General features: G+C 39.2%; 1 protein-coding gene across 1 annotated transcript in view; it reads right to left on the bottom strand.

Annotated features, from left to right (window-relative positions):
• LOC120516997 (receptor-type tyrosine-protein phosphatase eta) overlaps positions 1-22387 on the bottom strand; it is a 61838-nt gene extending 39451 nt beyond the window's left edge. The window contains exons 1-4 of the mRNA XM_039739081.1: positions 22324-22387; positions 15845-15898; positions 7522-7609; positions 1106-1162 (exon numbers count right to left, since the gene is read on the bottom strand). Coding sequence (XP_039595015.1) covers positions 1106-1162; positions 7522-7609; positions 15845-15898; positions 22324-22387 — 263 coding nt within the window. The remainder of the gene's footprint in view (positions 1-1105; positions 1163-7521; positions 7610-15844; positions 15899-22323) is intronic.
• Between the last annotated feature and the right edge of the window lie 3743 nt (positions 22388-26130).

Raw genomic sequence — 26130 nt, 5'->3', positions numbered from 1 at the left:
GCTTCCTTGTAAAACTTTTGCTAGACATTCTTAGAATTGTTTTTTGCATATGAAATTATTTCTCTGGACTTTGAAAAGGTTCACAGTATTTGAGCAAAACAGCTATATTTAATGTGTGGTAAGCTACCTAGAAGGATATGAACAGAATCAAGAAAATCTGAACTTAGCCTGTGTATTTATACACAGCAAGAGTCCTTTTAACAGATTTTACAAATCTATTCTCATCTATTTATGGAACCTGTTATGGATTTAAATAATTAAAGGTTCTTTCTGGAACCTTAATCTGAATGGTTATTTTGAGAATCAAAAATAGTTCCTTTGAAAAATAACTTTGGCACCTTTATTTTTTTTAACAATGTACTATAGTACCAAGACTTTCCCAATGGGTTCCTGGAGACAATAAATTATCAGTATCATTTTAGATTTTAATTGACTAGGGGGCTCTGTCCCCTGCTCACTTTGGTCACCCACCCCCGTGTTTGATTTACCGGATATACAATTTAAAGAGATTGTTATTTTCATGGGAGTTGTTACATACTGTATGCATTATTTTCACTTTTACTTTAAAACTTTTGTAAAAACAATACTCGTCCTTTATTTCTTGCCCCGGGCGTGGTACATCTCTTTCTCACAGGACGTATAACACTGCTTGCATTGTGAAGGGGGTGCGACTGAATGCACGCTAAGGAGATGCCGTCAGATCATCTGCTGTCTTTCTGTTCCTGCTGCTGCTGTCGCGCTGCCCATCGATCATTTTAAAGCCTGAACAGCTGCTGTCCTTTATGCCACATCTTGTCTCTGCCGCTTGCGTTGTGAAGAGGGGGGTTAGGGTGGCTGAACGCACGCAAGGAGAAGCGGTCGGATCATCTGCTGGCTTTCTACTGCTGGTGAGCTGCGTGTTTTGCTTGTCACTTGTCATTGTTTTAAGAGCTGGGAGCAAGTTAAAGTGTCTCTTGCGGGCCTTCAGATTGTCTTCTGAGAAGATCACGTCTTGTCTCCCTAATCTGCCTCCCCAAGATTTTTTTTATAATAGAGAAATGTATTTCTGTTTTTCCCTCCTGTTAAAGAAAGTTTAGCTTAAAAAGAACCACAAACAGAAACCTACCTGCAAGTAGAACGGCTAGCTACACTGCCAAGAGACAGTGTTTGTTTATTTCCTCTCCTAAAAATAAACAGAAAACCAAAACAGTATTGTACTGTATGTAGTATATTGGCCAATGGCAAGATAACAGTCTGGAGTAAATCTGTTATTAACACAATGAACATACTTTACCATTGACACATTACATTTGTAGGTCAGAGTAAGTACCTGTTTCTGGTGAATAGCACTATATAACAATAAATTGAAATTAATTTACATATTTCAGAATCAGAACAAAGATATGCAGCAAAAGGAATAATGGTAATAAATGGGACATTTACATGGTCATATATGTTTCCAGCAAATGACAAAAAAGTCAAACAATAAGAAAAGAGAAAAACACAGTAACTGAAAGGAAACAATCCATCATTACTTTTAATATATCCATACAGTCATATGAAAAAGTTTGGGAAACCCTCTTAATTCTTTGGATTTTTTTTTATCATTGGCTGAGCTTTCAAAGTAGCAACTTCCTTTTAATATATGACATGCCTTATGGAAACAGTAGTATTTCAGCAGTGACATTAAGTTTATTGGATTAGCAGAAAATATGCAACATCCATCATAACAAAATTAGACAGGTGCATAAATTTGGGCACCCCAACAGAGATATGACATCAATACTTAGTTGAGCCTCTTTTTGCAAATATAACAGCCTCTAGGTGCCTCCAATGGCCTTTGATGAGGGTCTGGATTCTGAATAGAGGTATTTTTGACCATTCTTCCACACAAAATCTCTCCAGTTGAGTTAAATTTGATGGCTGCCGAGCATGGACAACCTACTTCAAATCATCCCATAGCTTTTCAATGATATTCAAGTCAGGGGACTATGACAGCCATTCCAGAACATTGTACTTCTCCCTCTGCATGAATGCCTTTGTAGACTTCGAACTGTGTTTTGGGTCATTGTCTTGTTGGAATAGCCAGCCCCTGCGTAACTTCAATTTTGTGACTGATGCTTGAACATTACCCTGAAGAATTTGTTGATATTGGGTTGAATTCATTCAACCCTCGACATTAACAAGGGCCCCAATCCCTGAACTAGCCACACAGCCCCACAGCATGATGGAACCTCCACCAAATTTGACAGTAGGTAGCAGGTTTTTTTTGGAATGCGGTGTTCTTCTTCCGCCATGCAAAGCGCTTTTTGTTATGACCAAAGAACTCAATTTTTGTCTCATCAGACCAAAGCACTTTGTTCCAAAATGAATCTCGCTTTTCTAAATGAGCATTTGCATACAACAAGCGACTCTGTTTGTGGCGTGAGTGCAGAAAGGGCTTCTTTCTCATCACCCTGCCATACAGATGTTCTTTGTGCAAATTGTGCTGAATTGTAGAACGATGTACAGATACACAATCTACAGCAAGATGTTCTTGCAGGTCTTTAGAGGTGATCTGTGGATTGTCTGTAACCATTCTCACAATCCTGCTCATATGCCGCTCCTGTATTTTTCTTGGCCTGCCAGACCTGCTGGGTTTAACAGCAACTGTGCCTGTGGCCTTCCATTTCCTGATTACATTCCTTACAGTTGAAACTGACAGTTTAAACCTCTGAGATGGCTTTTTGTAGCCTTCCCCTAAACCATGATACTGAACAATCTTTATTTTCAGATCTTCTGAGAGTTGCTTTGAGGATCCCATGCTGTCTGTCACTCTTCAGAGGAGAGTCAAAGGGAAGCACAACTTGCAATTGATCACCTTAAATACCTTTTACCACTCATGATTGGACACACCTGTCTATGACGTTCAAGGCTTAACGAGCTCATCCAACCAATTTGGTGTTGTAAGAAATCAGCATTGAGCAGTGACAGGCATTCAAATCAGCACAATGACAAGGGGACCCACATTTTTGCACAGCCAGTTTTTCACATTTGATTTAATTTCATACAACTAAATACTGCTTCACTAAAAACACCCCAGTACTCAGATGTTCCAAAGAAATGAAAGACATACCACTGTTATATTTTTTGTTGAAAGTAGAGTAAATTATTATGCAGGCTGAGAGGGGTTTCCAAACTTTTTCATATGACTGTATATTTCATTTAAGAATTTGAACCTTTTTATTGTAAACATTAAACATATATCTGTAAGATTTCCCATGAGCCCTTAAACAACACCTTGTAAGGAAAGAGCAGTACACACAAATGAAAAACCTTCTGGACACAGGAAATTTGGCAATCTGTACACATTACTAGATACACAGCCCATTCTCCCCCGTTGCTGCCACTGAACACTAATCACTCATTCTTGTCCTTTAATGCTACAATCCATAGGGCCATGACAGACATCTATAAAGTATCTATCTATCTATCTATCTATCTATCTATCTAGTGTGTTTCACTCACTCATGCTACCTCCTTAGAGTCCTATATCTCTAACAATCTGGAAAACTGAGCCATGAAGAAAATGCAAATGGCATCTCCAGCCTTATTGCTCAAGACATTTGCGATTGTTATCCATGCAACTAAACTCACACACCTGTCCTGCTTTAATAAGCTGGAGACACTTCCATCTCCCACTGCATTTCTATGTAACTACTCCAAAGGCAATTTAGAATATCCTTTCTTCATAATAGAAATGTGCTCAGTCCTATAAAATTACAATTATTTTATATAGCAAAACACCCTGAATGAAAAAGACAGGCTAACCACACCATAAATAATTTGCATTCTGTTATTCCTAAGTGAAAGCAAGCAACCCAGAAACAAATGCCAGTCCTGTCACTTCCTGTATAGAGTCTGCACATTCAGACTGTGCTTTGTTTTTTTCTATTGTGCTCGGCTCTCTTTTTCTATGTTTTCCTCCAATAACCGCAACAAAGATTTTTCTAGATTAGTTTACAATTAAACCCATCAAGGTTAGGGTCCTGCCTTGCACCTAATGCTGCTGCAGTTAAAGCTTCCTGCCTCCCCCCACCCCAAACAACCACAAACTTAGATTAGGTGGGTTTATATAATAGAAGGATGGATTAAATACCATTCACAGCATTTACTTTCTTTTGTCCTTTTTCTTATCTCATGCTTCCTTCATTAAATGCCACAAGTGAGATGACTTCTAAGTCATTGGTGTGCTTGTTCTGTTTTACATTACATTTCAATTAAACGGGGTGACCCGGCAAACACCCCAACATTTCTTTATATTCTGTCCTTACACTTACTCGACTACACCATATATAACTTTGGTCAGCAGAACCTGAAAATCGCTCACTAAATGTGTGAATTTAGCAGAACAGAGCCTAACCATACATACAGTAGCATTTGTTAGTGGAAAGTGTAGGTACAAAGCCTGCCAGGGATTCAATAAGTCAGAAGTCACCTTGTACAGATGTAAAAAGTCTGTACCTAAGAGAAATGCCTCCAAACTCCTCCATAGATGGGTGTACAATCACCAAAGAAAAACTGTAAGACAACAGTATTATCCTATGGCTTCTTCTATATATTATATATTGTAATGTAAATTAGGAATGAAAGTTGCAGTTTAAAACAAGTTAAATGTATCCTTTCTTTTGAACCATATTTTTTTTGCCTTAATATTTCCACCATAGTTACTGGGAAGAATATGTATTGGTTCAGTTCTCGAGCTACAATTCCCAGTGAACACGTGCCTACTGTTGGATACTCAGTTAGTGAACTACTCTACTCGTGAAATGTCTAATGTACAGAATTCAAGTACTGAGAGTATGCTGTATTTTTTCTTAGAAATCAAGTCCTGTGTAATATACACATCCTTTTTATAAATTAATCTAAATATGCATTTTTGATGGGTTAATTTTCATAGTTTAACTACTGATGCTACTTCTTTCCAGATTGATGATTTAATAAATATCTGCCTTAGCTCCATAATTGTGCTATGAATATCTTTACATAGTGCGATGCATGACCACCTGGCCACAAGGCCTTGATAATGGAAGGCTGGGGGTGGGGGGGGCATATCTCCTGTCCATGTCAGGACACAGAGGTAGAAGAATGTTACAGCGGCTACATCAGCAGTGGCATCCTTGCAAGTACTGAGCAGCATCCACTGATGGACTCGGGAATCTTGAAGGTCTGCACAGTGGTTGACTGCTTGCTATGGGCAGAGAGTCCCCCTGAACACTGGAGGGCAGCAACCTGTCTGGTAAGCCCCAGGTCCAGAGTTAACAGAGAAATCTCCACTCAACTCTGGGGGAGCAGGAGTTGTATGTGGAAGAGGAAGTGAGTGGAGGTGTAGAAAAAGACAAGAAAAGGTAGAAGAAGAAGAGCTGTATTGCTGAGTTGTGCTGAAATGATTGTTTAAATTAAAAAGCACTTTAATTGAACTGGGACTGTTGTGGTGCAATTGTGTCTGGAGGTTTGGGGTGCTGGTATGATAGGAATGGTACCAAAGATGTGTCTTACTGATTAGCCTTAAGAAACAGAGCAAGCTGCTTAATTAACTGAGGAAAAAAGTTTACATTAGCTGCAAATTTCTTTGAGTGACTGGTACTTTTAGTCAAGTCAAGTCAAGTTGGGGAGCATACACTGGTACAGTGCGTTGCCGCACCCACTACATGATGAAACAACTCAGGATCCTGGTTGGCAACCCCCCAGGCAGACACACGGTCCAGTCCCACCCTCCGGAAATGACCCTCTATCTGCCGCAGCCAGGTGTTATGTGGGTGATGTCTTGGCCTGGTCCAGCCACTCGGGTCCCCAACAATGAGGATCTTATGAGCTGGATCATTCTCAGGGAAATATGCCACATGGGTGTAGTGCCGGAACTGACACTCGCTCACAACGCAGGTAATGTGCCTCATTCGGGACTCCATGAGCAACACAAAGTCAAACCAATGGTACCAAGGATTTTCCAGAGAGACACAGTACCAGAGGAGTCCAGTCTTCGTCTCAGGTCACTGGATAGCGTCCATGTCTCGCAACCATATAGCAAGTAATAAAATGCTTTTAGTGTCAGTTACTTTATTTTGTTTCTGTGTTTGTCATATGATTTTTACACTAGGCAATATATTTTAGACCCTCTCTACATATGAAAATTTTCTATCCACCTATGCTGAGAAAATTTAAAAAGAAACCAAACATTACACATTTCCATAATCAAAATAGCCTTCTCAACTGCCCTTGCAGCAATTACAGTAAATAAATCTCTAACTGATATTTGGGCTGACACCTGCAGCAAATTGCACATTATTTGTTTAAACGCAGTCATTGAAATGCTGAAATATAATGTTGACATCTCTATGGATCATAAATTTAGGCTCAGAGTACAGTGTGACTGTGCCATTCTCCTATGGCCCTATTTCAATTTCCATTTGCTTGCACTGCGAGTTTTAATCCAAGTTCTTTTTATGCAGGTGCACATATTCCTTTTTACTATTTTCTACACCAGCATTACCTTAAAATGAGCTGCAACTCAACATTAGGATAAATATGCATGTTTACTCCACATGAAAAAGATTGTCCTTTCCTTATTCATACCTTTGCAATATCTAACAGAATAAGGCTTAATCATGCAAGGACTATACAATTTCAGATTTTAAGTAATCAGTTTTTTTAAATGAGAGATGTCCAGCCTGTCACATAGAATTTACTAAGTGTCACGTTATATCTATTAAATTACCTGTAGTTTGAGTCATGCAGCTGTTCAGAAATGGGATTGCAAGTTATTCTGCTGTTCAGGCTTGATTAAGGCCTTAACAAAAATCATAAGAAGCTTTTCACTACTGAGCTGCTGGCATGCATTGTATTCTTAAAATTCTTTTGTCTTTTCACTTGACTTCTGAATACAGCTTCACCCATGATTCCTACGTCAAACTAATGATAACCCGCCCGATATATTTATTTTGTCTTAGTGATGCCAATTACAATAACTTCAGTTTTCAAGGCAATTCATGTTGATGAACTGTTGTCCAGCACGATTTTTGCTGATATAGGACTTTTATATGTATCTTGCGCTAATGTTTTAACAGCTTGTGTTCATAACAAAATGGCATCTGCTTACTTGTAAAGCTCAAGCAACAATAATTGATAATTCATGATAAGATATTTCTTCATAATTGTTAAACACATGCTCAAGAATAATTAGGAAAAATTTCAAGTAGCTTTTGTGAAAAGTGTAATTTTCATGGACGTTCTAGGATGTTTTAGGACTGGATTTTACCAATGTGAAATTATGTGATTTTCTTGGTTTTTAAGCATTTGTGCAAATTTTAACTAAATCTTGTATGGTTAGTGGATTGCTTAATTAGGAGCTTCAAGCCGATACTCAGTGAAGAGATATTATACAAAACAAACTAAACTGAATGCTGCATAAGCTTCATGTGCTGGTAATGGTGTAGAATGAAGAATCATTGTTAACAGAAAAAAATACATCAAAACTGCACATCAAAGGAAAAATAATTATTGTACCTTCTCCTATGCACGAAGAAAATCACTATGCCCAAGAGTAGGAATAGGACCAAGATTCCTCCCACAATTCCGCCAATGGTTATGTCACCTAACAAATTAGAAGAAAAAAAGAAAATCTTTAGTAAAAGTGACTGAGAAGACACATAATACCACAGTTGTCTCATACTAGATCCAATGTTTGAAAAACTACACCAGACAAAGTATTACAGATTATGTTTTCTTTCTTTTTAAACACATTGTTACTGGATATAAAACTGATATATCAATTGATTGTAATGATTGTCTTTTTTAATACATTTGTAGAATTAATTTCCATACAGTTAGGTAACAGGAAAAGAAGATGTTTTCAGCAGCAAAATAAATTACTGTTTCATTATCTGTACACTTTTGTCATCTACACTGAATGTTATCCAGGGCCACTTCAGTAACAACAGGAAAGGCTTTTGCATTTTTCCAGCTGTCTTAATTAACAAAATTATGCTGTAACCAAAAACTATGGAATATGTACAAAAAAAAAAAAACTATGGAAAAGTGGAAGTATAACCTGTGGGTAGATCACAACACATATTAAGAATTTGAATTGAGAAACTTTTCTATCCACCACTAAATACACAAGTGGGAATACATTTGGAAAATATTGTAAAATTTTCCTAATCACAAAGCAGTTGAAATAAAGAGAAGACGGCAGTCACTCAAAAAGAACTACAAACAAAAAGCCAAGTCTAACAATGATGAGTGGCAAATGGACCAAGAACAACTTACAGGGGTCAAAGACTAAATAAGATCTGTATAACAATGTTTGGCTGTCTCTAAAGAATGGAAATTTTTCTCAGAAATTTCTTTCAAAAAAAATGCTGACTTGTATATACAAACTGAAACATTTTCAAAAAGAACTTAACTTCTTCACAGGAAAATTTGTGAAATTAAAAAGACTCAGATTTTTTTCAACTTTTTTTGTACAAAATTAGATACTTCACCTGATATGCTTAACGTGCTTCCAGGATATTTCAGACTCAACAATCAACCATAACATACATTTTTCAACCAGCCTCTTCAATGGCTACTGTATGTTGTAAGCTCCTCTTTTCCATCTCCACAGAATGAAAGCTCATTCTGCCACAGTGGGCAATTTCAGATAAATGCTATCTCACTTGTGTACATATCACGTCGTTGTTTTTTTTTTTAATTTTAATTAAGAAGGAGTTTAGTCCAATCCAGTAATCCATATTTTTTGATGAAATGCAGCAAAATATGTTTATTATATTATACAGATAAAACTTTAACTACATTTAAATAATCTATATTGTTAATAATTAAACATGTGAGGACACGGTGTCAGAGTGTAGCGAGGAGCTGGCGCTCTGTTTACCGATTGTTCCTGCCTCGCTCTGTATTCCTACTGGGACTGGCGTGATGCTGGGAGGATAGGTGGATAGAATAATTAAACATGTACTACGAAGATATTTCAATGTTCCTTAAAAGTTTTGAAGAATCGGCGTTCTAAGCTTACAGATGGCTTAACGTCCATTACAGAGCTGATTGTCTGGCGAATGGGTATTTGGAAGAAGAAAAGGAAGGACAGGAATTGGAGGTTAGTAAGTTTGAAAAAGACAGTACTTTTGTAATAAAGCATTTCATTGCAGGTCACGCATGGCACAGCAGGAATCTTCTGTCGAGACATGAACATTCACTGCGCCACCATGTTCCCATGTTTAATAACATGCTTTAACATCCTATCATACGTGATATCACGTATACCTCTCAGTATTTTAATTATTCAGAGAGTTATAATTTCACGAATGTAATGGATTCTGTGTCCCGACGAATGAAGAGAAAGCCCGTTTAAGAATCACGTAGTGATTCACAACATAGAGCACACAGAAGATCAAATACATAACAAAGCATTAAACGTGCTACTTTAGTTACGATGGAATTTGAGAAACTAGTAAATTAAACGATTTTAAGATGAAGTTTATGATGTTCTACTTTAATGACAAAATAAACTACATGATTAAAGTGGAAATTTCGAAATTAAAGTTGACATTTCATGCTTTTTTCACACTGTGTCTTTTTTTCTCTGTACCCTAATAAGCTTTCATATGAAGTGTCTAACAGTTATCATGTCCTGGCGGAGCTGGACGGTGACTCTGATAATTCTGAGGTGGTAGGCAGGGTTGAGGAGCCCCAAACAGGCCACCTCAAAACCAGTTCCCAAAAAGAGAGAGGTAGTGATAGTTGGGGACTCAATCATTAGGGGGATTGAAGCACAGGTGTGCTCCAGAGAGAGAGAGTCTCGCACGGTTTGTTGCCTTCCGGGAGCACAGGTGGGAGACCTCCCTGGAAGAGTGGATAGGCTCTTGGCCAGAGCGGGGGTGGATCCAGTTGTCATTGTCCACGTTGGAACAAATGACATACATAAGGGTAGTCTGTCAGTTCTGCGATCCAAATTCAAAGAGTTAGGTACCAAGCTGAGGAGCAAAACTGACAAGGTAGTCTTCTCCGAAGTTCTGCCTGTGCCACGCGCCAGTCCAGGTAAGATTGAGGAGATTAGAAGGCTTAACGCGTGGCTCAAATCTTGGTACAGGGTAGAAGGGTATAGGTTTATGGGGCATTGGGACTCCTTTTGGAACAGATGGGACCTGTTCCGCCGTGAGGGGCACCAATGTATTGGGGAGGCGTATGTGTAGGCTAGTCGAGGATTGTTTAAACTAGGGAATGGGGGGGCAGGGAGTTTAGGACAGGCCAGATTTAGATCTATACATGGAAGAACAAACAATGGTGTAGAAATAAAAATGCATAGTAATGTAAATTTTAAGCAAACACGTAAAGGTAGAAGGATTAACACATTAAAAATAGCTTGCCTTAATGCTAGAAGTATCAAAAATAAGGTAAGTGAGTTGGAGTTGTATGTAGCAGAGCATAATTATGATATTATAGCAATAACGGAAACCTGGCTAAATAACAAAGATGGGGATGAGTGTAACATAGAGGGATACACATTTTTTAGGAAGGATAGACAGAACAGAAAAGGAGGTGGGGTTGCTGTTTATGCCAAACAGGGTTTAAATGTAAGTCCTCTTCAGTTGGATGATGAGCCCCATCTTAGTGAGGACATGTGGCTTCGCCTGGAAAATATTAGGGAAAAGGTCTTATTTTAGGAGTGTGTTATAGACCACCCAATTCAGACAGTAATTTCAACACACATCTTTTTAGTAATATCAAAAAGGCAGTTTACAGGGGATATTATAGTCATGGGGGACTTTAATTATCCAAATATTAACTGGGATAACCTTACAGATGGAGGAGCACAAGAGTTTTTAGAAGTAATCAGCGACTATTTTTTAACACAGCATGTTAAAGCACCAACAAGGGGTGAAGCCTGTCTGGATTTAGTATTCTGTAATAATCAGGATAGAATTGAGGGTGTAGAGGTGATTGAACCACTACGGTCAAGTGACCATAATGTAATACAATTCTCAGTATTTTGTAAGAGTACAGATGCAAAGACTAAAATTGTTAAGATGAACTTTGGTAGGGCTAATTTTGAGCAGATGCGACAAAGTCTAAGTAGGATAGACTGGGATAAGCTTTTAAATGTGGAGACAGTCGAGGAGCAGTGGAACAGGTTTAAAAATGTTTTACATGTAATGCAGGACAGATACATACCTACATTTGGAAGTAATAGGAAACTAAAAAAAACTCCACGATGGATTAATAAAGATTTAAAAAAGAAGTTGCAAAGGAAAAAACTGCTGTATAAGGCATATAAGACTAATGACTGCAAAGAGAACCGTAGCGCGTATGAGAAAATGAGGGCAACCATTAAGAAGGATATTAGAGAGGCTAAAAGACAGTTGGAGAGGAATATAGCAGATAAGGCGAAAGAAGACCCCAAGAGATTCTTTCAGTATTTTAGTAGTAAAAGAACAGTTAAGGAGGAGGTCAAGTTCATCAGGAATAGTAAAGGGGAATTAAAAGATACAGACAATACCATACCATACCATACCATATTTATTTGTTGAGCGCTTAAAAACACAGCATTACAACTGACCAAAGCGCTGTACAGTTACAACAAGCAGGACTAAAAGCAAAATATTAAAAATAAACATTAAGAGAGAATTAAAACAGAGATACTAAAAACAGGTCAAGGGACCAAATAAATAGAGAAAATGGCAAAAGACAAGTGGAAAATGAAACAGGTTAAGAATTAAAAGCCAATGTGAAGAAGTGCGTTTTTAGGCGAGATTTGAATGTGGCGACTGAAGCGGCTTGCCTAACCACTAAGGGCAGGGAGTTCCAGAGCCTGGGTGCACAGACGGAGAAAGCCCTTTCACCACGAGCTTTAAAACGTGCCTTGGGAACGGTTAGGAGCAGCTGATCTGTGGATCTAAGAACACGAGGGGGATTGTGACAATGGAGCAAGACACTCAAATAGGCGGGGGCTAGACCGTTTAATGCCTTATAGGTTAGGAGGAGAATCTTAAAATCGATTCTGAATCTAACGGGCAGCCAGTGAAGGGTTTTCAAAATTGGTGAAATGTGTTGGATTCTGCTACTTCCAGTTAGAAGCCTTGCAGCCGCATTTTGAGCCAGTTGGAGTCTAGAAAGTGTGGCTTTACTGATACCAAAAAGGCAGGAATTAGAGTAGTCAAGCCGGGACGTAATGAATGCATGAATTACTGATTCCAGGAGGTGGTTAGAAAGAATAGGCTTGAGTTTGGCGATTCGCCTTAGATGGAAAAAGCAGGATTTTACTGTGCTGTTGACTTGAGCATCCATTTTCAGGAACGTATCCATTTTGATTCCAAGATTGGAGACAGACGAAGTTACTGGAATGGGAAGAGAAATGAGGCCAAGGGGTGGAGCCTGTTTGCAGTCGGGACTAAAAACAATGACCTCGGTTTTGAATCGTTCAGGTGAAGGAAGTTTACAGCCAGCCAGTCCTTAATGTCAGATAGGCAGTCGAGGAGAGGTTTGGTGGAGTCAGTTGGCTTGAGGGAGAAATAAATTTGGCAGTCGTCAGCATATAGGTGATATGAAATTGCATGCTTTCTAAAAATTGCACCTAAAGGCAGGATGTAGATTGAAAAAAGTAGTGGCCCTAAAATGGAACCCTGGGGAACCCCACATGGGAGTGGGACTGATTCAGATGAAAAATCGTCTAGCATGACTCTGAGAGTCCTGTTGCAGAAATATGACCTGAACCAGTCCAGGATTCGAGTCGGGAGATCATGATGTCGTGGTCGATTGTGTCGAAAGCAGCAGATAAGTCGAGAAGAACCATAACCACGTGAAACCACAATGAAATAGCAGATGCCCTAAACTTATACTTTTCTGAGGTGTTTACAAGTGAGCAAGTGGATAACCTCCCAGAGGTAAACGCAACTACTAAGGAGGTACTGAGTGATTTGGAAATTGTAGGGGGAGAAGTGCTGCTCAGATTAAATAAGATGAAATCAAACAAATCACCAGGCCCAGATAATATTTATCCTCGTGTTCTTAAGGAGGCTAGTGAGTACAGATATAAACCCTTGACACATATTTTTAGGAAGTCACTGTGCACTGGAGAGATTCCAAAGGACTGGAAAATGGCAAATATCATCCCATTATATAAAAAGGGTGACAGGGCAGATCCAAGCAACTATAGGCCAGTAAGCTTAACAAGCATCACAGGAAAATTAATGGAAGGAATTATTAAGGATAAGATTGAGCAACACATGGCAAGGACAGGAGTTATTCTGAACAGTCAGCATGGGTTCAGAAGAGGGAGGTCATGTTTTACTAACATGTTGGAATTCTATGAGGAGGCAACAAAAGGATACGATCAAAGTGGAGCTTATGATATTATTTATCTGGACTTTCAGAAAGCATTTGATAAGGTGCCACATGAGAGGTTGGGCATCAACTTAAAAGAAGTGGGAGTTCAGGGTGATGTTTGTAGATGGGTGCAGAATTGGCTCAAACACAGGAAGCAGAGGGTGATGGTGCGAGGAACCTCATCAGAACTGGCCGATGTTAAGAGTGGTGTTCCACAGGGGTCAGTGCTAGGGCCGCTGCTATTTTTAATATATATAAATGATTTAGATAGGAATATAAGTAACAAGCTGGTTAAGTTTGCAGATGATACCAAGATAGGTGGATTAGCAGATAATTTGGAATCCGTTATATCATTACAGAAGGACTTGGATAGCATACAGGCTTGGGCAGATTTGTGGCAGATGAAATTTAATGTCAGTAAATGTAAAGTATTACACATAGGAAGTAAAAATATTAGGTTTGAATACACAATGGGCGGTCGGAAAATTGAGAGTACACCTTATGAGAAGTATTTGGGAGTCATAGTGGACTCAAAGCTATCAACTTCCCAACAGTGTTCAGAAGCCATTAAGAAGGCTAACAGAATGTTAGGTTATATAGCACGATCTGTGGAGTACAAGTCCAAGGAGGTTATGCTCAACCTTTATAATGCACTGGTGAGGCCTCATCTTGAGTACTGTGTGCAGTTTTGGTCTCCAGGCTACAAAAAGGACATAGCAGCACTAGAAAAGGTCCAGAGAAGAGCGACTAGGCTGATTCCAGGTCTACAGGGGTTGAATTATGAGGAAAGATTAAAAGAGCTGAGCCTTTACAGTTTAAGCAAAAGAAGATTAAGAGGTGACATGATTGAAGTGTTTAAAATTATGAAGGGAATTAGTACAGTGGATCCAGACTTGTATTTTAAAATGAGCTCATCAAGAACACGGGGACACAGTTGGAAACTTGTTAAGGGTAAATTTCGCACAAACATTAGGAAGTTTTTCTTTACACAAAGAACGATAGACACTTGGAATAAGCTACCAAGTAGTGTGGTAGACAGTAAGACGTTAGGGACTTTCAAAACTCGACTTGATGTTTTCTTGGAGGAAACAAGTGGATAGGACTGGCGAGCTTTGTTGGGCTGAATGGCCTGTTCTCGTCTAGATTGTTCTAATTTAAGTTAATGACACTCAGACGGTGGGCTACAACTTGCCTTTTCACGGCGACTTGATATTTAACAGCTTCTTTTGTATTTCGGGCACTGTGCAACTTTGTGAACTTGAGCTTTCGAGTTGCTCTGACACTCTGTGTCATTTGATCAACTTCCTTTTGATGTTTATCCCACTGTTTAAACCAACAAATAGTAAGTTTTTCCTTGCCACCACTTGGTATTCGCTGAAATTCTTATATTTTCCCCCGTGCTTTTGCCATTGCCTTTTCACAGAACGCTGAGCTTAAGGGCTATTTATATTGATTTGCATATTCAAAGAGGCATAATTCTGGGAGGAGACAGGACGGGACAGCAGGCATGTACAAGTGTTACTTTTCACGCCATCAGGATTTATGTAACGGAAGAACGCTGAAGTTGGCGTAATGCACAGATTTATGCATCTGATTTTCTGTGTGTAAGCACATTTCGCTTTTGTGCTTACGCCATGTTATAGTGCTAATTCTAGGCACGGTGTTATGCATGAGGCCCCAGGAAACTACATGACAAAACATTCATATAGCATAGCGCTTGAAAGAAAAGGCAAATCTGACACTGGAAAAGGAATGACAACTAAATGATAATAAACTAACAAATCACTAAACTAATGTATTCAGAAAGTACTATTAATCCATGTCAGTGTATTCAAAAGGCACATTAAAATGCACTCCCTCTTTGTAAGATCTGTGAAAGTAATCTCCATCTCATATTTTGGAACAGAGACCATACAGAGCATACAAAAAACTGTAAAGAGATTGACAAATGTTTTAATTCAAGCTGATTAATTAGTTTGATGAACATAGTGTGCTTATTTGATTAGATACATTTCGGGATCCAACATTCAGCCCCTGTAAAATGAAGAGAAACGCTGGACACCACTTCAGATATTGAGTCATTCTATCACAGGTGCAATGACAAACACATTCACTTGAGACTTTCCCCCAAAAAATGTGCCATTTTATTTTACACAGAGAAGGAGTTTCAGTCCAGTGTTATTACTTTACATTTGGTTCTACAAAGAGTCATTTTAAATCAACAGAAAACTAAACAGAAAAGTAGGTTCTGGAAAATACATAAAAATATTTGTAGACGGAAAAACAACAGATTTATTACTCTTGAAGTTCTGAGATTCAAAAAAATAATGAAACTTCATTGTCACTTAACTATGTACTTAATTCTACCAAGATACATTCCATAGTAATACAAAACTAATTAGTGGTTTCACATTAAGATGGTAAACATTTCAACTACCAAGAAGATAAAATTTAATAATCTTGAAATGTTGACATTGCAAAAATAAATAAGTACATTGTTACTTACTTGAAGCAGGTGTGGATGTTGGTGAAGTAGTTTTTGATATAGTAGATGCAGTCGCTGTAAAACAAAAAAATGCACATTGCTGTAGACTATGCCTCCTTCACATCATCTATATATATAATTCACTAAGGCAAGACAACCATGGAAAGCACGCCGGAAGGGGCGTGGATTCACTAAGTCGCCGACAAGTGAGACACCTATGGCGACGCAGGAAGGAGCCACGCCCACCAACTCCAAGACCATTGGATACGACGACAACTCACAGAGCCACGCCCACCAACTCGGACGCGACGACACAGAAAAACGGCGTCATTTATATTCGTCTGTCGTAGAGGTCACATGCAGCTCCACCCACGCTGACTGTTAATAGAGGCATGTTTCTCGCGGAGGTGAATCGCCATATGTGGCGTGTAAAACTGTTTGCGAGGGGTATCCCATGGGATAATTAAAACGTCCCTTTACAACTGAGGTTAAAACACAATGAAGTGAGCAGTCTTTAAAAAACGAGTTTTCGTTACGCACGCGACCGCGTGCACTATAGCAAACTGTTTTACACGCTACATACAGCAATTCGCATCCGCGACAAACATGCGCCTTCTTAGATACTCCTGCACTTTGTACACACCCTCCCACGCGTGATCGGGTGTCTTGGTGGATTATACATAGAAAGGCAGTCAAAACCGCACAGAGCAATGAAACGTCTACGTGAGTCACAGGTGCATCTGGACTGTACAAAGACTCGAGTGACGAGTTGAAGGTGGGCACACGAGCAAGCAGTGTATACTGAATGAGAAATCAGCAGACTAGCATGATGGAGGGAGCGGAGTGAATGTCCTTCTCCTCTCCTCCCGTTCCACCCTGAGCGCCGCACGGACGATTGTGTGTTGGTTCATTCCGTGCATTGGTTAATACCCAATGAAGAAAGCAGTCTTTAAAAACCAATAAGCCCTGTGCCTCTGTTTCATTACCGTCTCACCTGCTTCACCAATGCAGGCCCCGCAACAGGCGATCTGGCGCGCATTCCCATGACCTGCCGGGCAGCCAACCGGGTAACCAAAGTCTTTGGGTTCAGGGGGGAGTATGGTTACAAAGCTGAAACTTAAAGGAATTGACAGAAGGGCACCACCAGGTGTGGAAGCTTTCGCTTCATTTGACTCAACACAGGAAACCTCACCCGGCCCGGACACGCACAGGATTGACAGATTCATAGCTCTTTCTCGATTCTGTGGGTGGTGGTGCATGGCAGTTCTTAGTTGGTGGAGCGATTTGGCTGGTTATTTCCGAAAATGAACGAGACTCCCGCCTGCTAAATAGTTACACGACCCAACAGCGGTCGGCGTCCAAATTCTTACAGGGACAAGTGGCTTTCAGCCATGTGAGATTGAGCATTAACAGGTCTGTGATGCACTTGTATGTCTGGTACTGCACGCGCGCTACACTGAATGGATCAACGCGGTGTCTACCCGGCGCGGGTAAGCCGCTGAACCCCATTCGTGATGGAGACCGTGGCTTCCAATTGTTCTCCACGAACGAAATTCCCAGCACGCGTGCGGGTCATACGCCGCACTGATTACGCCCCTGCCCTTTGTAAAGCCCCCCATGGTCGGGTGACTTGGTGGATTATATATAAAAAAAAAAGCAGCCAGAACCACAAAGAACAATGAAAAATCAACGTGGAAACCGACTGAGGCGGTGTTTGGAAAATTAACAGTCAACGTGACTCACAGGTGCGTGTGGACTGTACACAGAAGAAAGCGACTCAGGTAAGGAGTTGGGGCGGGCACATAAGCGGGCAGTGCATGAACGAAGCGCCGCTCAACCCCATCCTTCGCTTTGGAAGGAGAAAGCGCGACGGCGCTCCTCCGGATTTCTTTTTTTTTTATTATTTTTATTTATTCATTTTATTACAATCAATACATAGCAATCAAGTTTTTACAAAAAAAAGAACAGATCGATCTCCAGCATCTCTCTGCTAAGAACAGATCGATCCCCACCCTTGCAGGGTAGCCGTCAGGGCCTGCTGCTTTTCCACCTTGGAGTGACTTTATAGCATCCAGTAATTCTGATAATGACAGAGGTTTATCGAGTTCCTCCACACTAAAAGCGTCAATTTGTGGTATCTGTAATGTATCCAGAAATGCATTAGATTGTATATTGTCTTCTTTAAACTCAGTAGTATATAGGGATTTATAGTAGTCTCTAAAAGTGTACATTATATTTTTGTGTTCGATGATTTTATCTCCGTTCGTGTTAGTGATTACGAGATTGCGCTATGCGTACATCTTGCTTGTGAATTTGTTGCGCTAAAAGCTTATTAGCTTTCTCTCCATGTTCATAATAATGATGTCTGGATTTGTAAATTAGTTGTTCAGTTTCTTTAGTTGTCAAGAGGTTTAATTCTGAATGTAGAGCCTGCCTCCTCTTATGTAGAGTCTCGCTTGGTAGTCTGGCATGTTCTTCATCTATTTTAGTAATTTCGCTTTTATCTCTGCTACTTTCTTCGCTCGGATTTATTTCTGTGGGAAAGATATGAGATAATCTGTCCTCTTAAGAAGGCCTTAAGAGTTTCCCAGAGTATTCCTGCAGAGATCTCAGGGGATGTATTTGTCTCTAGAAAGAATTCGATTTGTTTGGATATAAATTCAGTACAATTCTCGTCAGCTAATAGAAGCGGATTGAGGCCATCTGGGTGAGTGTATGGGGCTTAGTAATTTCAGCTCCAAGATCATCGGAGCATGGTCTGAAATAACAATAGCATCGTATTTACAAGATTTAATCTTAGGCAAGAAGTTATTATCTATAAAGAAGTAATCAATCCTTGAGTAGCAATGATGTACTGGTGAGTAGAAAGAATATGTTCTTGAATTTGGGTTTAAAAACCTCCAGGGATCTGATAAGTTGTGATCAGTTATAAACTTTGTAATTATCTTTGCGGTGTTAGTTGCCGTTCCCCCTGTGGAGGAAGTCTTATCTAAAAGTGGATTTAGAACACAATTAAAGTCCCCAGCCATTATAAGTTTATGAGTGTTCAGATTGGGAATGGATGCAAATAAATTTTGTATAAATTCCTTATCATCAACATTAGGTGCATAAACATTTATCAAAATCATTTTACAGTTAGATAAGTCTCCCATGACCATCACATATCTCCCTTCAGGATCCAATACTACATCTGATGCTACAAATGGTACTGTTCTATGTATGAGAATTCCCACCCTCTAGTTTTCTTTGTAAAACTAGAATGGAACATTTGGCCAGTCCAGTCTTTTGCAGCCGGAACTGATCCTTACTTAGTAAGTGGGTTTCCTGTAAAAATACTATTTTAGCATTTAGACCTGTTAGGTGAGAAAGTACTTTCTTTCTCTTTAATTCGTGATTCAGGCCTTTAACATTCCAGCTTACGAAGTTAACTGTCCCATCATGGAGACACTGATTCTGAGTTTTTGATGTCATTTTATAGTCTTAACTGGAAGTGAAATAGTTTAGGTCTTAATTTCCTATTCCCCCAAGAGTTGTTGCCATGCAGCTTATTATTACGTTGATAGTTATAATTATAAAGATTGAGATGATAGATTAGATATAGATCAAGCCTGCTCTCTTTCTCTTCCCCCCTTAACCCCCACCCTCCCTTTTTGCCTCCCCAGGTGAGGCTAAAACCCACTTCACGCAGTCCCAGTCCTCTGACATACCCAGAGACAGAGCACGTCCAAAGCACATCAAGCCCCCATGCAGTGGCGCTTTAAGGTTAAAAGATAGAGATATCTGTTACCAATATAGTCTTTAAAAGAGGAAAAAGAAAAAGAAAAGAATTTTGCACTAGATGATACCCCCAGATAATAAACCCAGGTGATGGTGTTAAAGATGTGTCCAAAACAAGCATAACAAGTCTTAATGCAGTAATAGCAATAACAGTAAACCAAGGGTATGATATTGAACAGTCTCATTTAGGGTACACATGAAATAATTAGAAAAGAAAAAGAGGAGGAAAACGTAATTAAGCACAATAAAACATAAACATTTAGCGCCCTAGTAATACTAAGTAATAATAAGTAATAAGTAAGTAATAATAATAATAAGTAAGTAATACTAAGAATATGAGAATATATGCTGATAAAAAACCCGTATTTTAAAACAAATAGATCAGACAGTAGATTATTAATCCTAGCTTTATCATTTACCGCCATGACTCACAATTATGTATCAGAATAGTCCCGGGATCAGCTTTCTTAATTAATTTTCTGCTTCCTCCTTGCTAGCGAAAACATAGAAATGACCCTGCCATTCCACTTTCAGTTTTGCCGGATACAGGAGGCCGTATTTGACATTGGCTTGCCGTAGCCGCTGTTTAATATTATAGAAGGCTGCGCGTTTAATAGCTGTTGCTGGAGAGAAGTCAGGGAAGACACGAATGTGGCTATTTTCATATATAATATCTTCCTTTTTTCTGAGGAGTTCCATCACCTCTAGCTTAAATGATAATCGTTCAAAACGAACTATAAAAGATCTTGGTCGGGGTCTGACGGTGTTTGATCCGCATACGCGGTAAGCCGCTGCTATCTCAGATTCTGCTTTAAAGTCGCCCCGATTATTTTAGAAAAAAGTTCAGTTGCGAATTTCACAGGGTTTAAACTTTCTCATTCTCCGCAGGCCTTCAATTCTGACATTATACCTTCTACTCCCATCTTCTAAAGCAGCCAGTCTGTCTCCAAGTTTTTCTCCGAGTTTTTTACATTCCGAACTGACATTTACTGCTCTTTCCTCGGCACTGGCAGCTAGATGTTCGGCCATTTCGATCCGATTCGTGAATGTCTCATTAAGATGCTCCAATTGATCAGCAAGCATGCTCAGTTTAACCGAGTTTTTCTCAATGCGCTCTTCAATTTTACCCAGCACCTGTCGAAGTTCAAGTTGTACCTCTTGACGCAGCCTTTCATTTGCCTGTTGGAATTCCTGTCGCAGCCTTTCATTTGCCTGTTGGATTTCCTGTCGCAGCCATTCATTGGCCTGTTTCATCTCCTGTTTCCATTCCTGTTTCAGTCTCTCATGTGCCTTTGCCGTTGCTTTCTCATTAGCCTTCTCGCTTTTCTTTATATCTTGCGTGAGCTCAGCGAGCAACACTTTCAGTTCAGATAGCTCAAATGTGCCTTCTTGTACCGTAGATGAAGCAGCAGACTCTGCTGAAGCCGGTGTCCCCGCTGCTCCAGTCCCGCGTAATTGCGTAACTGAAGCCGCGGACCTCCCGCCTTTCCAGTTTCAGGTAATCCTCTCCAATCGGCGAGCTATCCACATCTGCACTCACGATCGCACCTTCGCTCCCCTTTTTGCTCTCAGCCGGCGACGATGTAGCGGACCGTGGTCCCGAGGAGTCTGTACTTTCGCCCATCTGATCCAGGTCTGTCTCTGAGAGGCCGTATCTCGAGCTAGGGCTTGCTGATCGCAGCTTGGATGTAGCTTTAGTCTTCGATTCTTTCGGACCCCCCTTCTTGTTGGCCATGTTTATATGTGTTTACATATACTGTAGCGTCCCTCTCGGGTTGAATAAATACAGGATATCTCAGAATAATAAGCAAATAATATGAAAATAGCACCACTGCTAGCGGAGCTCCACTTCAGACGTCCATCTCTCGCATCGGACGAGACCAACAATCTCGCTCCTCCGGTTTTCAAAGAGGATTTTTTTTTCTCACAATGTCACAATCGAAGTGCGTTTGTCTGATCTGTCAATCTATCATTGCTATTCCAAAGAAGGAGAATGTGGAAAGGCACTTTCGAACTAACTGTTCATAAAAACTACGAAACTGACGTCCTTACAAAAAGAGATCTGAGAAAGGAGAGGGAACTAAAATCGCAGTTAATCGGACAGCCGTCATTTTTCACTGAGGAAATGTGCTACCTCCTTCACTGCGTTATTCATCTCTACTTATTTATGCGAGCCAGCCTTTTCCCACATGAAGATTATTAAATCCAAATACTGTAGTGACCATAAATATATTGAATTGTTATTGTGCCATAAAGGTTATTCAGTTATGCAAGGTAATGACAACATATATTTTATGTATAAAAGGTTATTCAGTTATGCAAGGTATGACAACATATATTTTATGTATAAAGTATATATATATATATAGCATTTTTAATGTAAGTAGATCATTTTGACCTGTCATTTTAAAAGTAGCTTGCAAGCCGAAAAAGTGTGGGCACCTCTGGTGTAGGAGATCCAGTTGGTGTTAAAAAAAAAAACAAGCACAATGCAGCAGATTACACCTTTTCACTTTAATAGCACCATTACTGATTATAAAATGTGATTTCTCAATCGATGGATACATTTGCCTGGCATGCAACACTGTTTCTCTTTGACGTCACCAATGAATGAAACATGCATTTGACTACATGCTGTAAGCAGTAAAGGAAGGATGGGGATGTCAGCGAAAGAATCAACTGTGACACTTTCTGCAAAGTGATGGCATCGTACTGAATGTTACTTGGGGAGATTTTTCGAGGCAACTCAGGCCCCTTCTTCAAGAAGGTTGACTCGATAGCTTGCATCTTTTTAGTTAGCCAATAAAAGGTGTTATTTTGCTTGACTTTACTGTACATTCATAATGGCTAACATGGTACAACACGGTACAACACCCTAGTACTACTTGAGGATATTTTAAATACTGAAAAAAATTTTCATGAATATCTTCCAACTTTGTGTATTAACTGATACTGTCACTAAACTCTTGGGCAAAATTTAAAAAAGCTCACCTTAGATAAGTGAAAATATGGCATATAACAATATAAAAACAAAGTATAAAAGCAGACATTGAGAAATTTTTCTATGCCACACTAATATGTGTACATTATATGGAAAGGCATTTGGATAACATTCTAAGATGTTCATAAAGACAACAGTAAAACCTTAAGAGCAGGAAACTTTCTGACAAAAAAATTCACATAGCATAGCGTTGAAAAAAGGGCAAGTCTGACACAGAAAAAGCAATGAAAACCAAAACTGATCAAATTTGACCAGTAGCGGTTACATGAGAACTTACTAACAATGTGCAGCTGTCAACAACAACAACATTTATTTCTATAGCACATTTTTATACAAATGCTGTAGCTTAAAGTGCTTTACAAAATGAAGAAAGAACAGTTTATATGAAACAAAAATAAGATTACGCAATACTAAGTAAAAAAGAATAAATTAAGAGAGCATTCAGAGTATTATTCTAGAGAAATTACATTGAATAAACTATGCATGAAATACACAAGAAAAGTAAGATCCACTCAGTAGATGCAAATCTTAGTAAAACACAAAAAAATGCATCTCATCGCGGCTTATAAGTAAATTGTTGATGGCGACAGCTGACAAAAACTGTATATTAGTCATTATGGCAGACCGATTATTTGGTAACAGGGAAAATTTTTTTTACAGACTACAGCAGCGCAGTCACATAACTTCATGGAATAAAGTAGGACACCACCTGACTGATGCAAACTTACCCTGAAGCGCCTTCCCAAAAACGTTCAATTCTCAGATGATTGACACATTATGGAAATTACACCCATCCACTTTCTACACCAGAATATTTAGAACAGGATCACAGGAAAAAATCTCCTTGTAGAACGCTTTATACTTATAAGTACAATTACCTCACTGTAAACTTGCGATAGAGTTAGAATATTGCACAACCTGAGCCACTTTATAAAGCGCGTATTTACATATGATGACGATATTTTTAAGATGAAATGCAGCAAAATATGTTTATTATATTATACAGATAAAACTTTAACTACATTTAAATAATCTATATTGTTAATAATTAAACATGTGAGGACACGGTGACGCAGTGCTAGCGAGGAGCTGGCGCTCTGTTTACCGATTGTTCCTGCCTCGCTCTGTATTCCTACTGGGACTGGCGTGATGCTGGAAGGATAGGTGGATAGAATAATTAAACATGTACTACAAAGATATTTCAATGTTCCTTAAAAGTTTTGAAGAATCGGCGTTCTAAGCTTACAGATGGCTTAACGTCCATTACAGAGCTGATTGTCTGGCGAATGGGTATTTGGAAGAAGAAAAGGAAGGACAGGAATTGGAGGTTAGTAAGTTTGAAAAAGACAGTACTTCTGTAATAAAGCATTTCATTGCAGGTCACGCATGGCACAGCAGGAATCTTCCGTCGAGACATGAACAATCACTGCGCCACCATGTTCCCATGTTTAATAACATGCTTTAACATCCTATCATACGTGATATCACGTATACCTCTCAGTATTTTAATTATTCAGAGAGTTATAATTTCACGAATGTAATGGATTCCGTGTTCTGACGAACGAAGAGAAAGCCCGTTTAAGAATCACGTAGTGATTCACAACATAGAGCACACAGAAGATCAAATACATAACAAAGCATTAAACGTGCTACTTTAGTTACGATGGAATTTGAGAAACTAGTAAATTAAACGATTTTAAGATGAAGTTTATGATGTTCTACTTTAATGACAAAATAAACTACATGATTAAAGTGGAAATTTCGAGATTAAAGTTGACATTTCGTGCTTTTTTCACAGTGTCTTTTTTTCTCTGTACCCTAATAAGCTTTCATATGACACTCAGACGGTGGGCTACAACTCGCCTTTTCACGGCGACTTGATATTTAACAGCTTCTTTTTTATTTCGGGCACTGTGCAACTTTGTGAACTTGAGCTTTCGAGTTGCTCTGACACTCTGTGTCATTTGATCAACTTCCTTTTGTTGTTTATCCCACTGTTTAAACCAACAAATAGTAAGTTTTTCCTTGCCTCCACTTGGTATTCGCTGAAATTCTTATATTTTCCCGCGTGCTTTTGCCATTGCCTTTTCACAGAACGCTGAGCTTAAGGGCTATTTATATTGATTTGCATATTCAAAGAGGCATAATTCTGGGAGGAGACGGGACGGGACAGCAGGCGCATGCACAAGTGTTACTTTTCACGCTCATCAGGATTTATGTAACGGAAGAACGCGGAAGTTGGCGAATGCACAGATTTATGCATCTGGATTTTTCTGTGTGTAAGCACATTTCGGCTTTTGTGCTTACGTCATGTTATAGTGCGAATTCTAGGCACGGTGTTATGCATGAGGCCCCAGGAAACTACATGACAAAAACATTCATATAGCATAGCTGAAAGAAAAGGCAAATCTGACACTGGAAAAGGAATGACAACTAAATGATAATAAACTAACAAATCACTAAACTAATGTATTCAGAAAGTACTATTAATCCATGTCAGTGTATTCAAAAGGCACATTAAAATGCACTCCCTCTTTGTAAGATCTGTGAAAGTAATCTCCATCTCATATTTTGGAACAGAGACCATACAGAGCATAAAAAAAACTGTAAAGAGATTGACAAATGTTTTAATTCAAGCTGATTAATTAGTTTGATGAACATAGTGTGCTTATTTGATTAGATACATTTCGGGATCCAACATTCAGCCCCTGTAAAATGAAGAGAAACGCTGGACACCACTTCAGATATTGAGTCATTCTATCACAGGTGCAATGACAAACACATTCACTTGAGACTTTCCCCCAAAAAATGTGCCATTTTATTTTACACAGAGAAGGAGTTTCAGTCCAGTGTTATTACTTTACATTTGGTTCTACAAAGAGTCATTTTAAATCAACAGAAAACTAAACAGAAAAAGTAGGTTCTGGAAAATACATAAAAATATTTGTAGACGGAAAAACAACAGATTTATTACTCTTGAAGTTCTGAGATTCAAAAAAATAATGAAACTTCATTGTCACTTAACTATGTACTTAATTCTACCAAGATACATTCCATAGTAATACAAAACTAATTAGTGGTTTCACATTAAGATGGTAAACATTTCAACTACCAAGAAGATAAAATTTAATAATCTTGAAATGTTGACATTGCAAAAAATAAATAAGTACATTGTTACTTACTTGAAGCAGGTGTGGATGTTGGTGAAGTAGTTTTTGATATAGTAGATGCAGTCGCTGTAAAACAAAAAAATGCACATTGCTGTAGACTATGCCTCCTTCACATCATCTATATATATAATTCACTAAGGCAAGACAACCATGGAAAGCACGCCGGAAGGGGCGTGGATTCACTAAGCCGCCGACAAGTGAGACACCTATGGCGCACGCAGGAAGGAGCCACGCCCACCAACTCCAAGACCATTGGATACGACGACAACTCACAGAGCCACGCCCACCAACTCGGACGCGACGACACAGAAAAACCGCGCCATTTATATTCGTCTGTCGTAGAGGTCACATGCAGCTCC

Source organism: Polypterus senegalus, chromosome 1 (assembly GCF_016835505.1).
Source record: "Polypterus senegalus isolate Bchr_013 chromosome 1, ASM1683550v1, whole genome shotgun sequence".
Taxonomy (NCBI): Eukaryota; Metazoa; Chordata; class Cladistia; order Polypteriformes; family Polypteridae; genus Polypterus; species Polypterus senegalus.
Note: the sequence above shows the minus strand (reverse complement) of the source record. Positions and strands in the feature narration are given on the sequence as shown.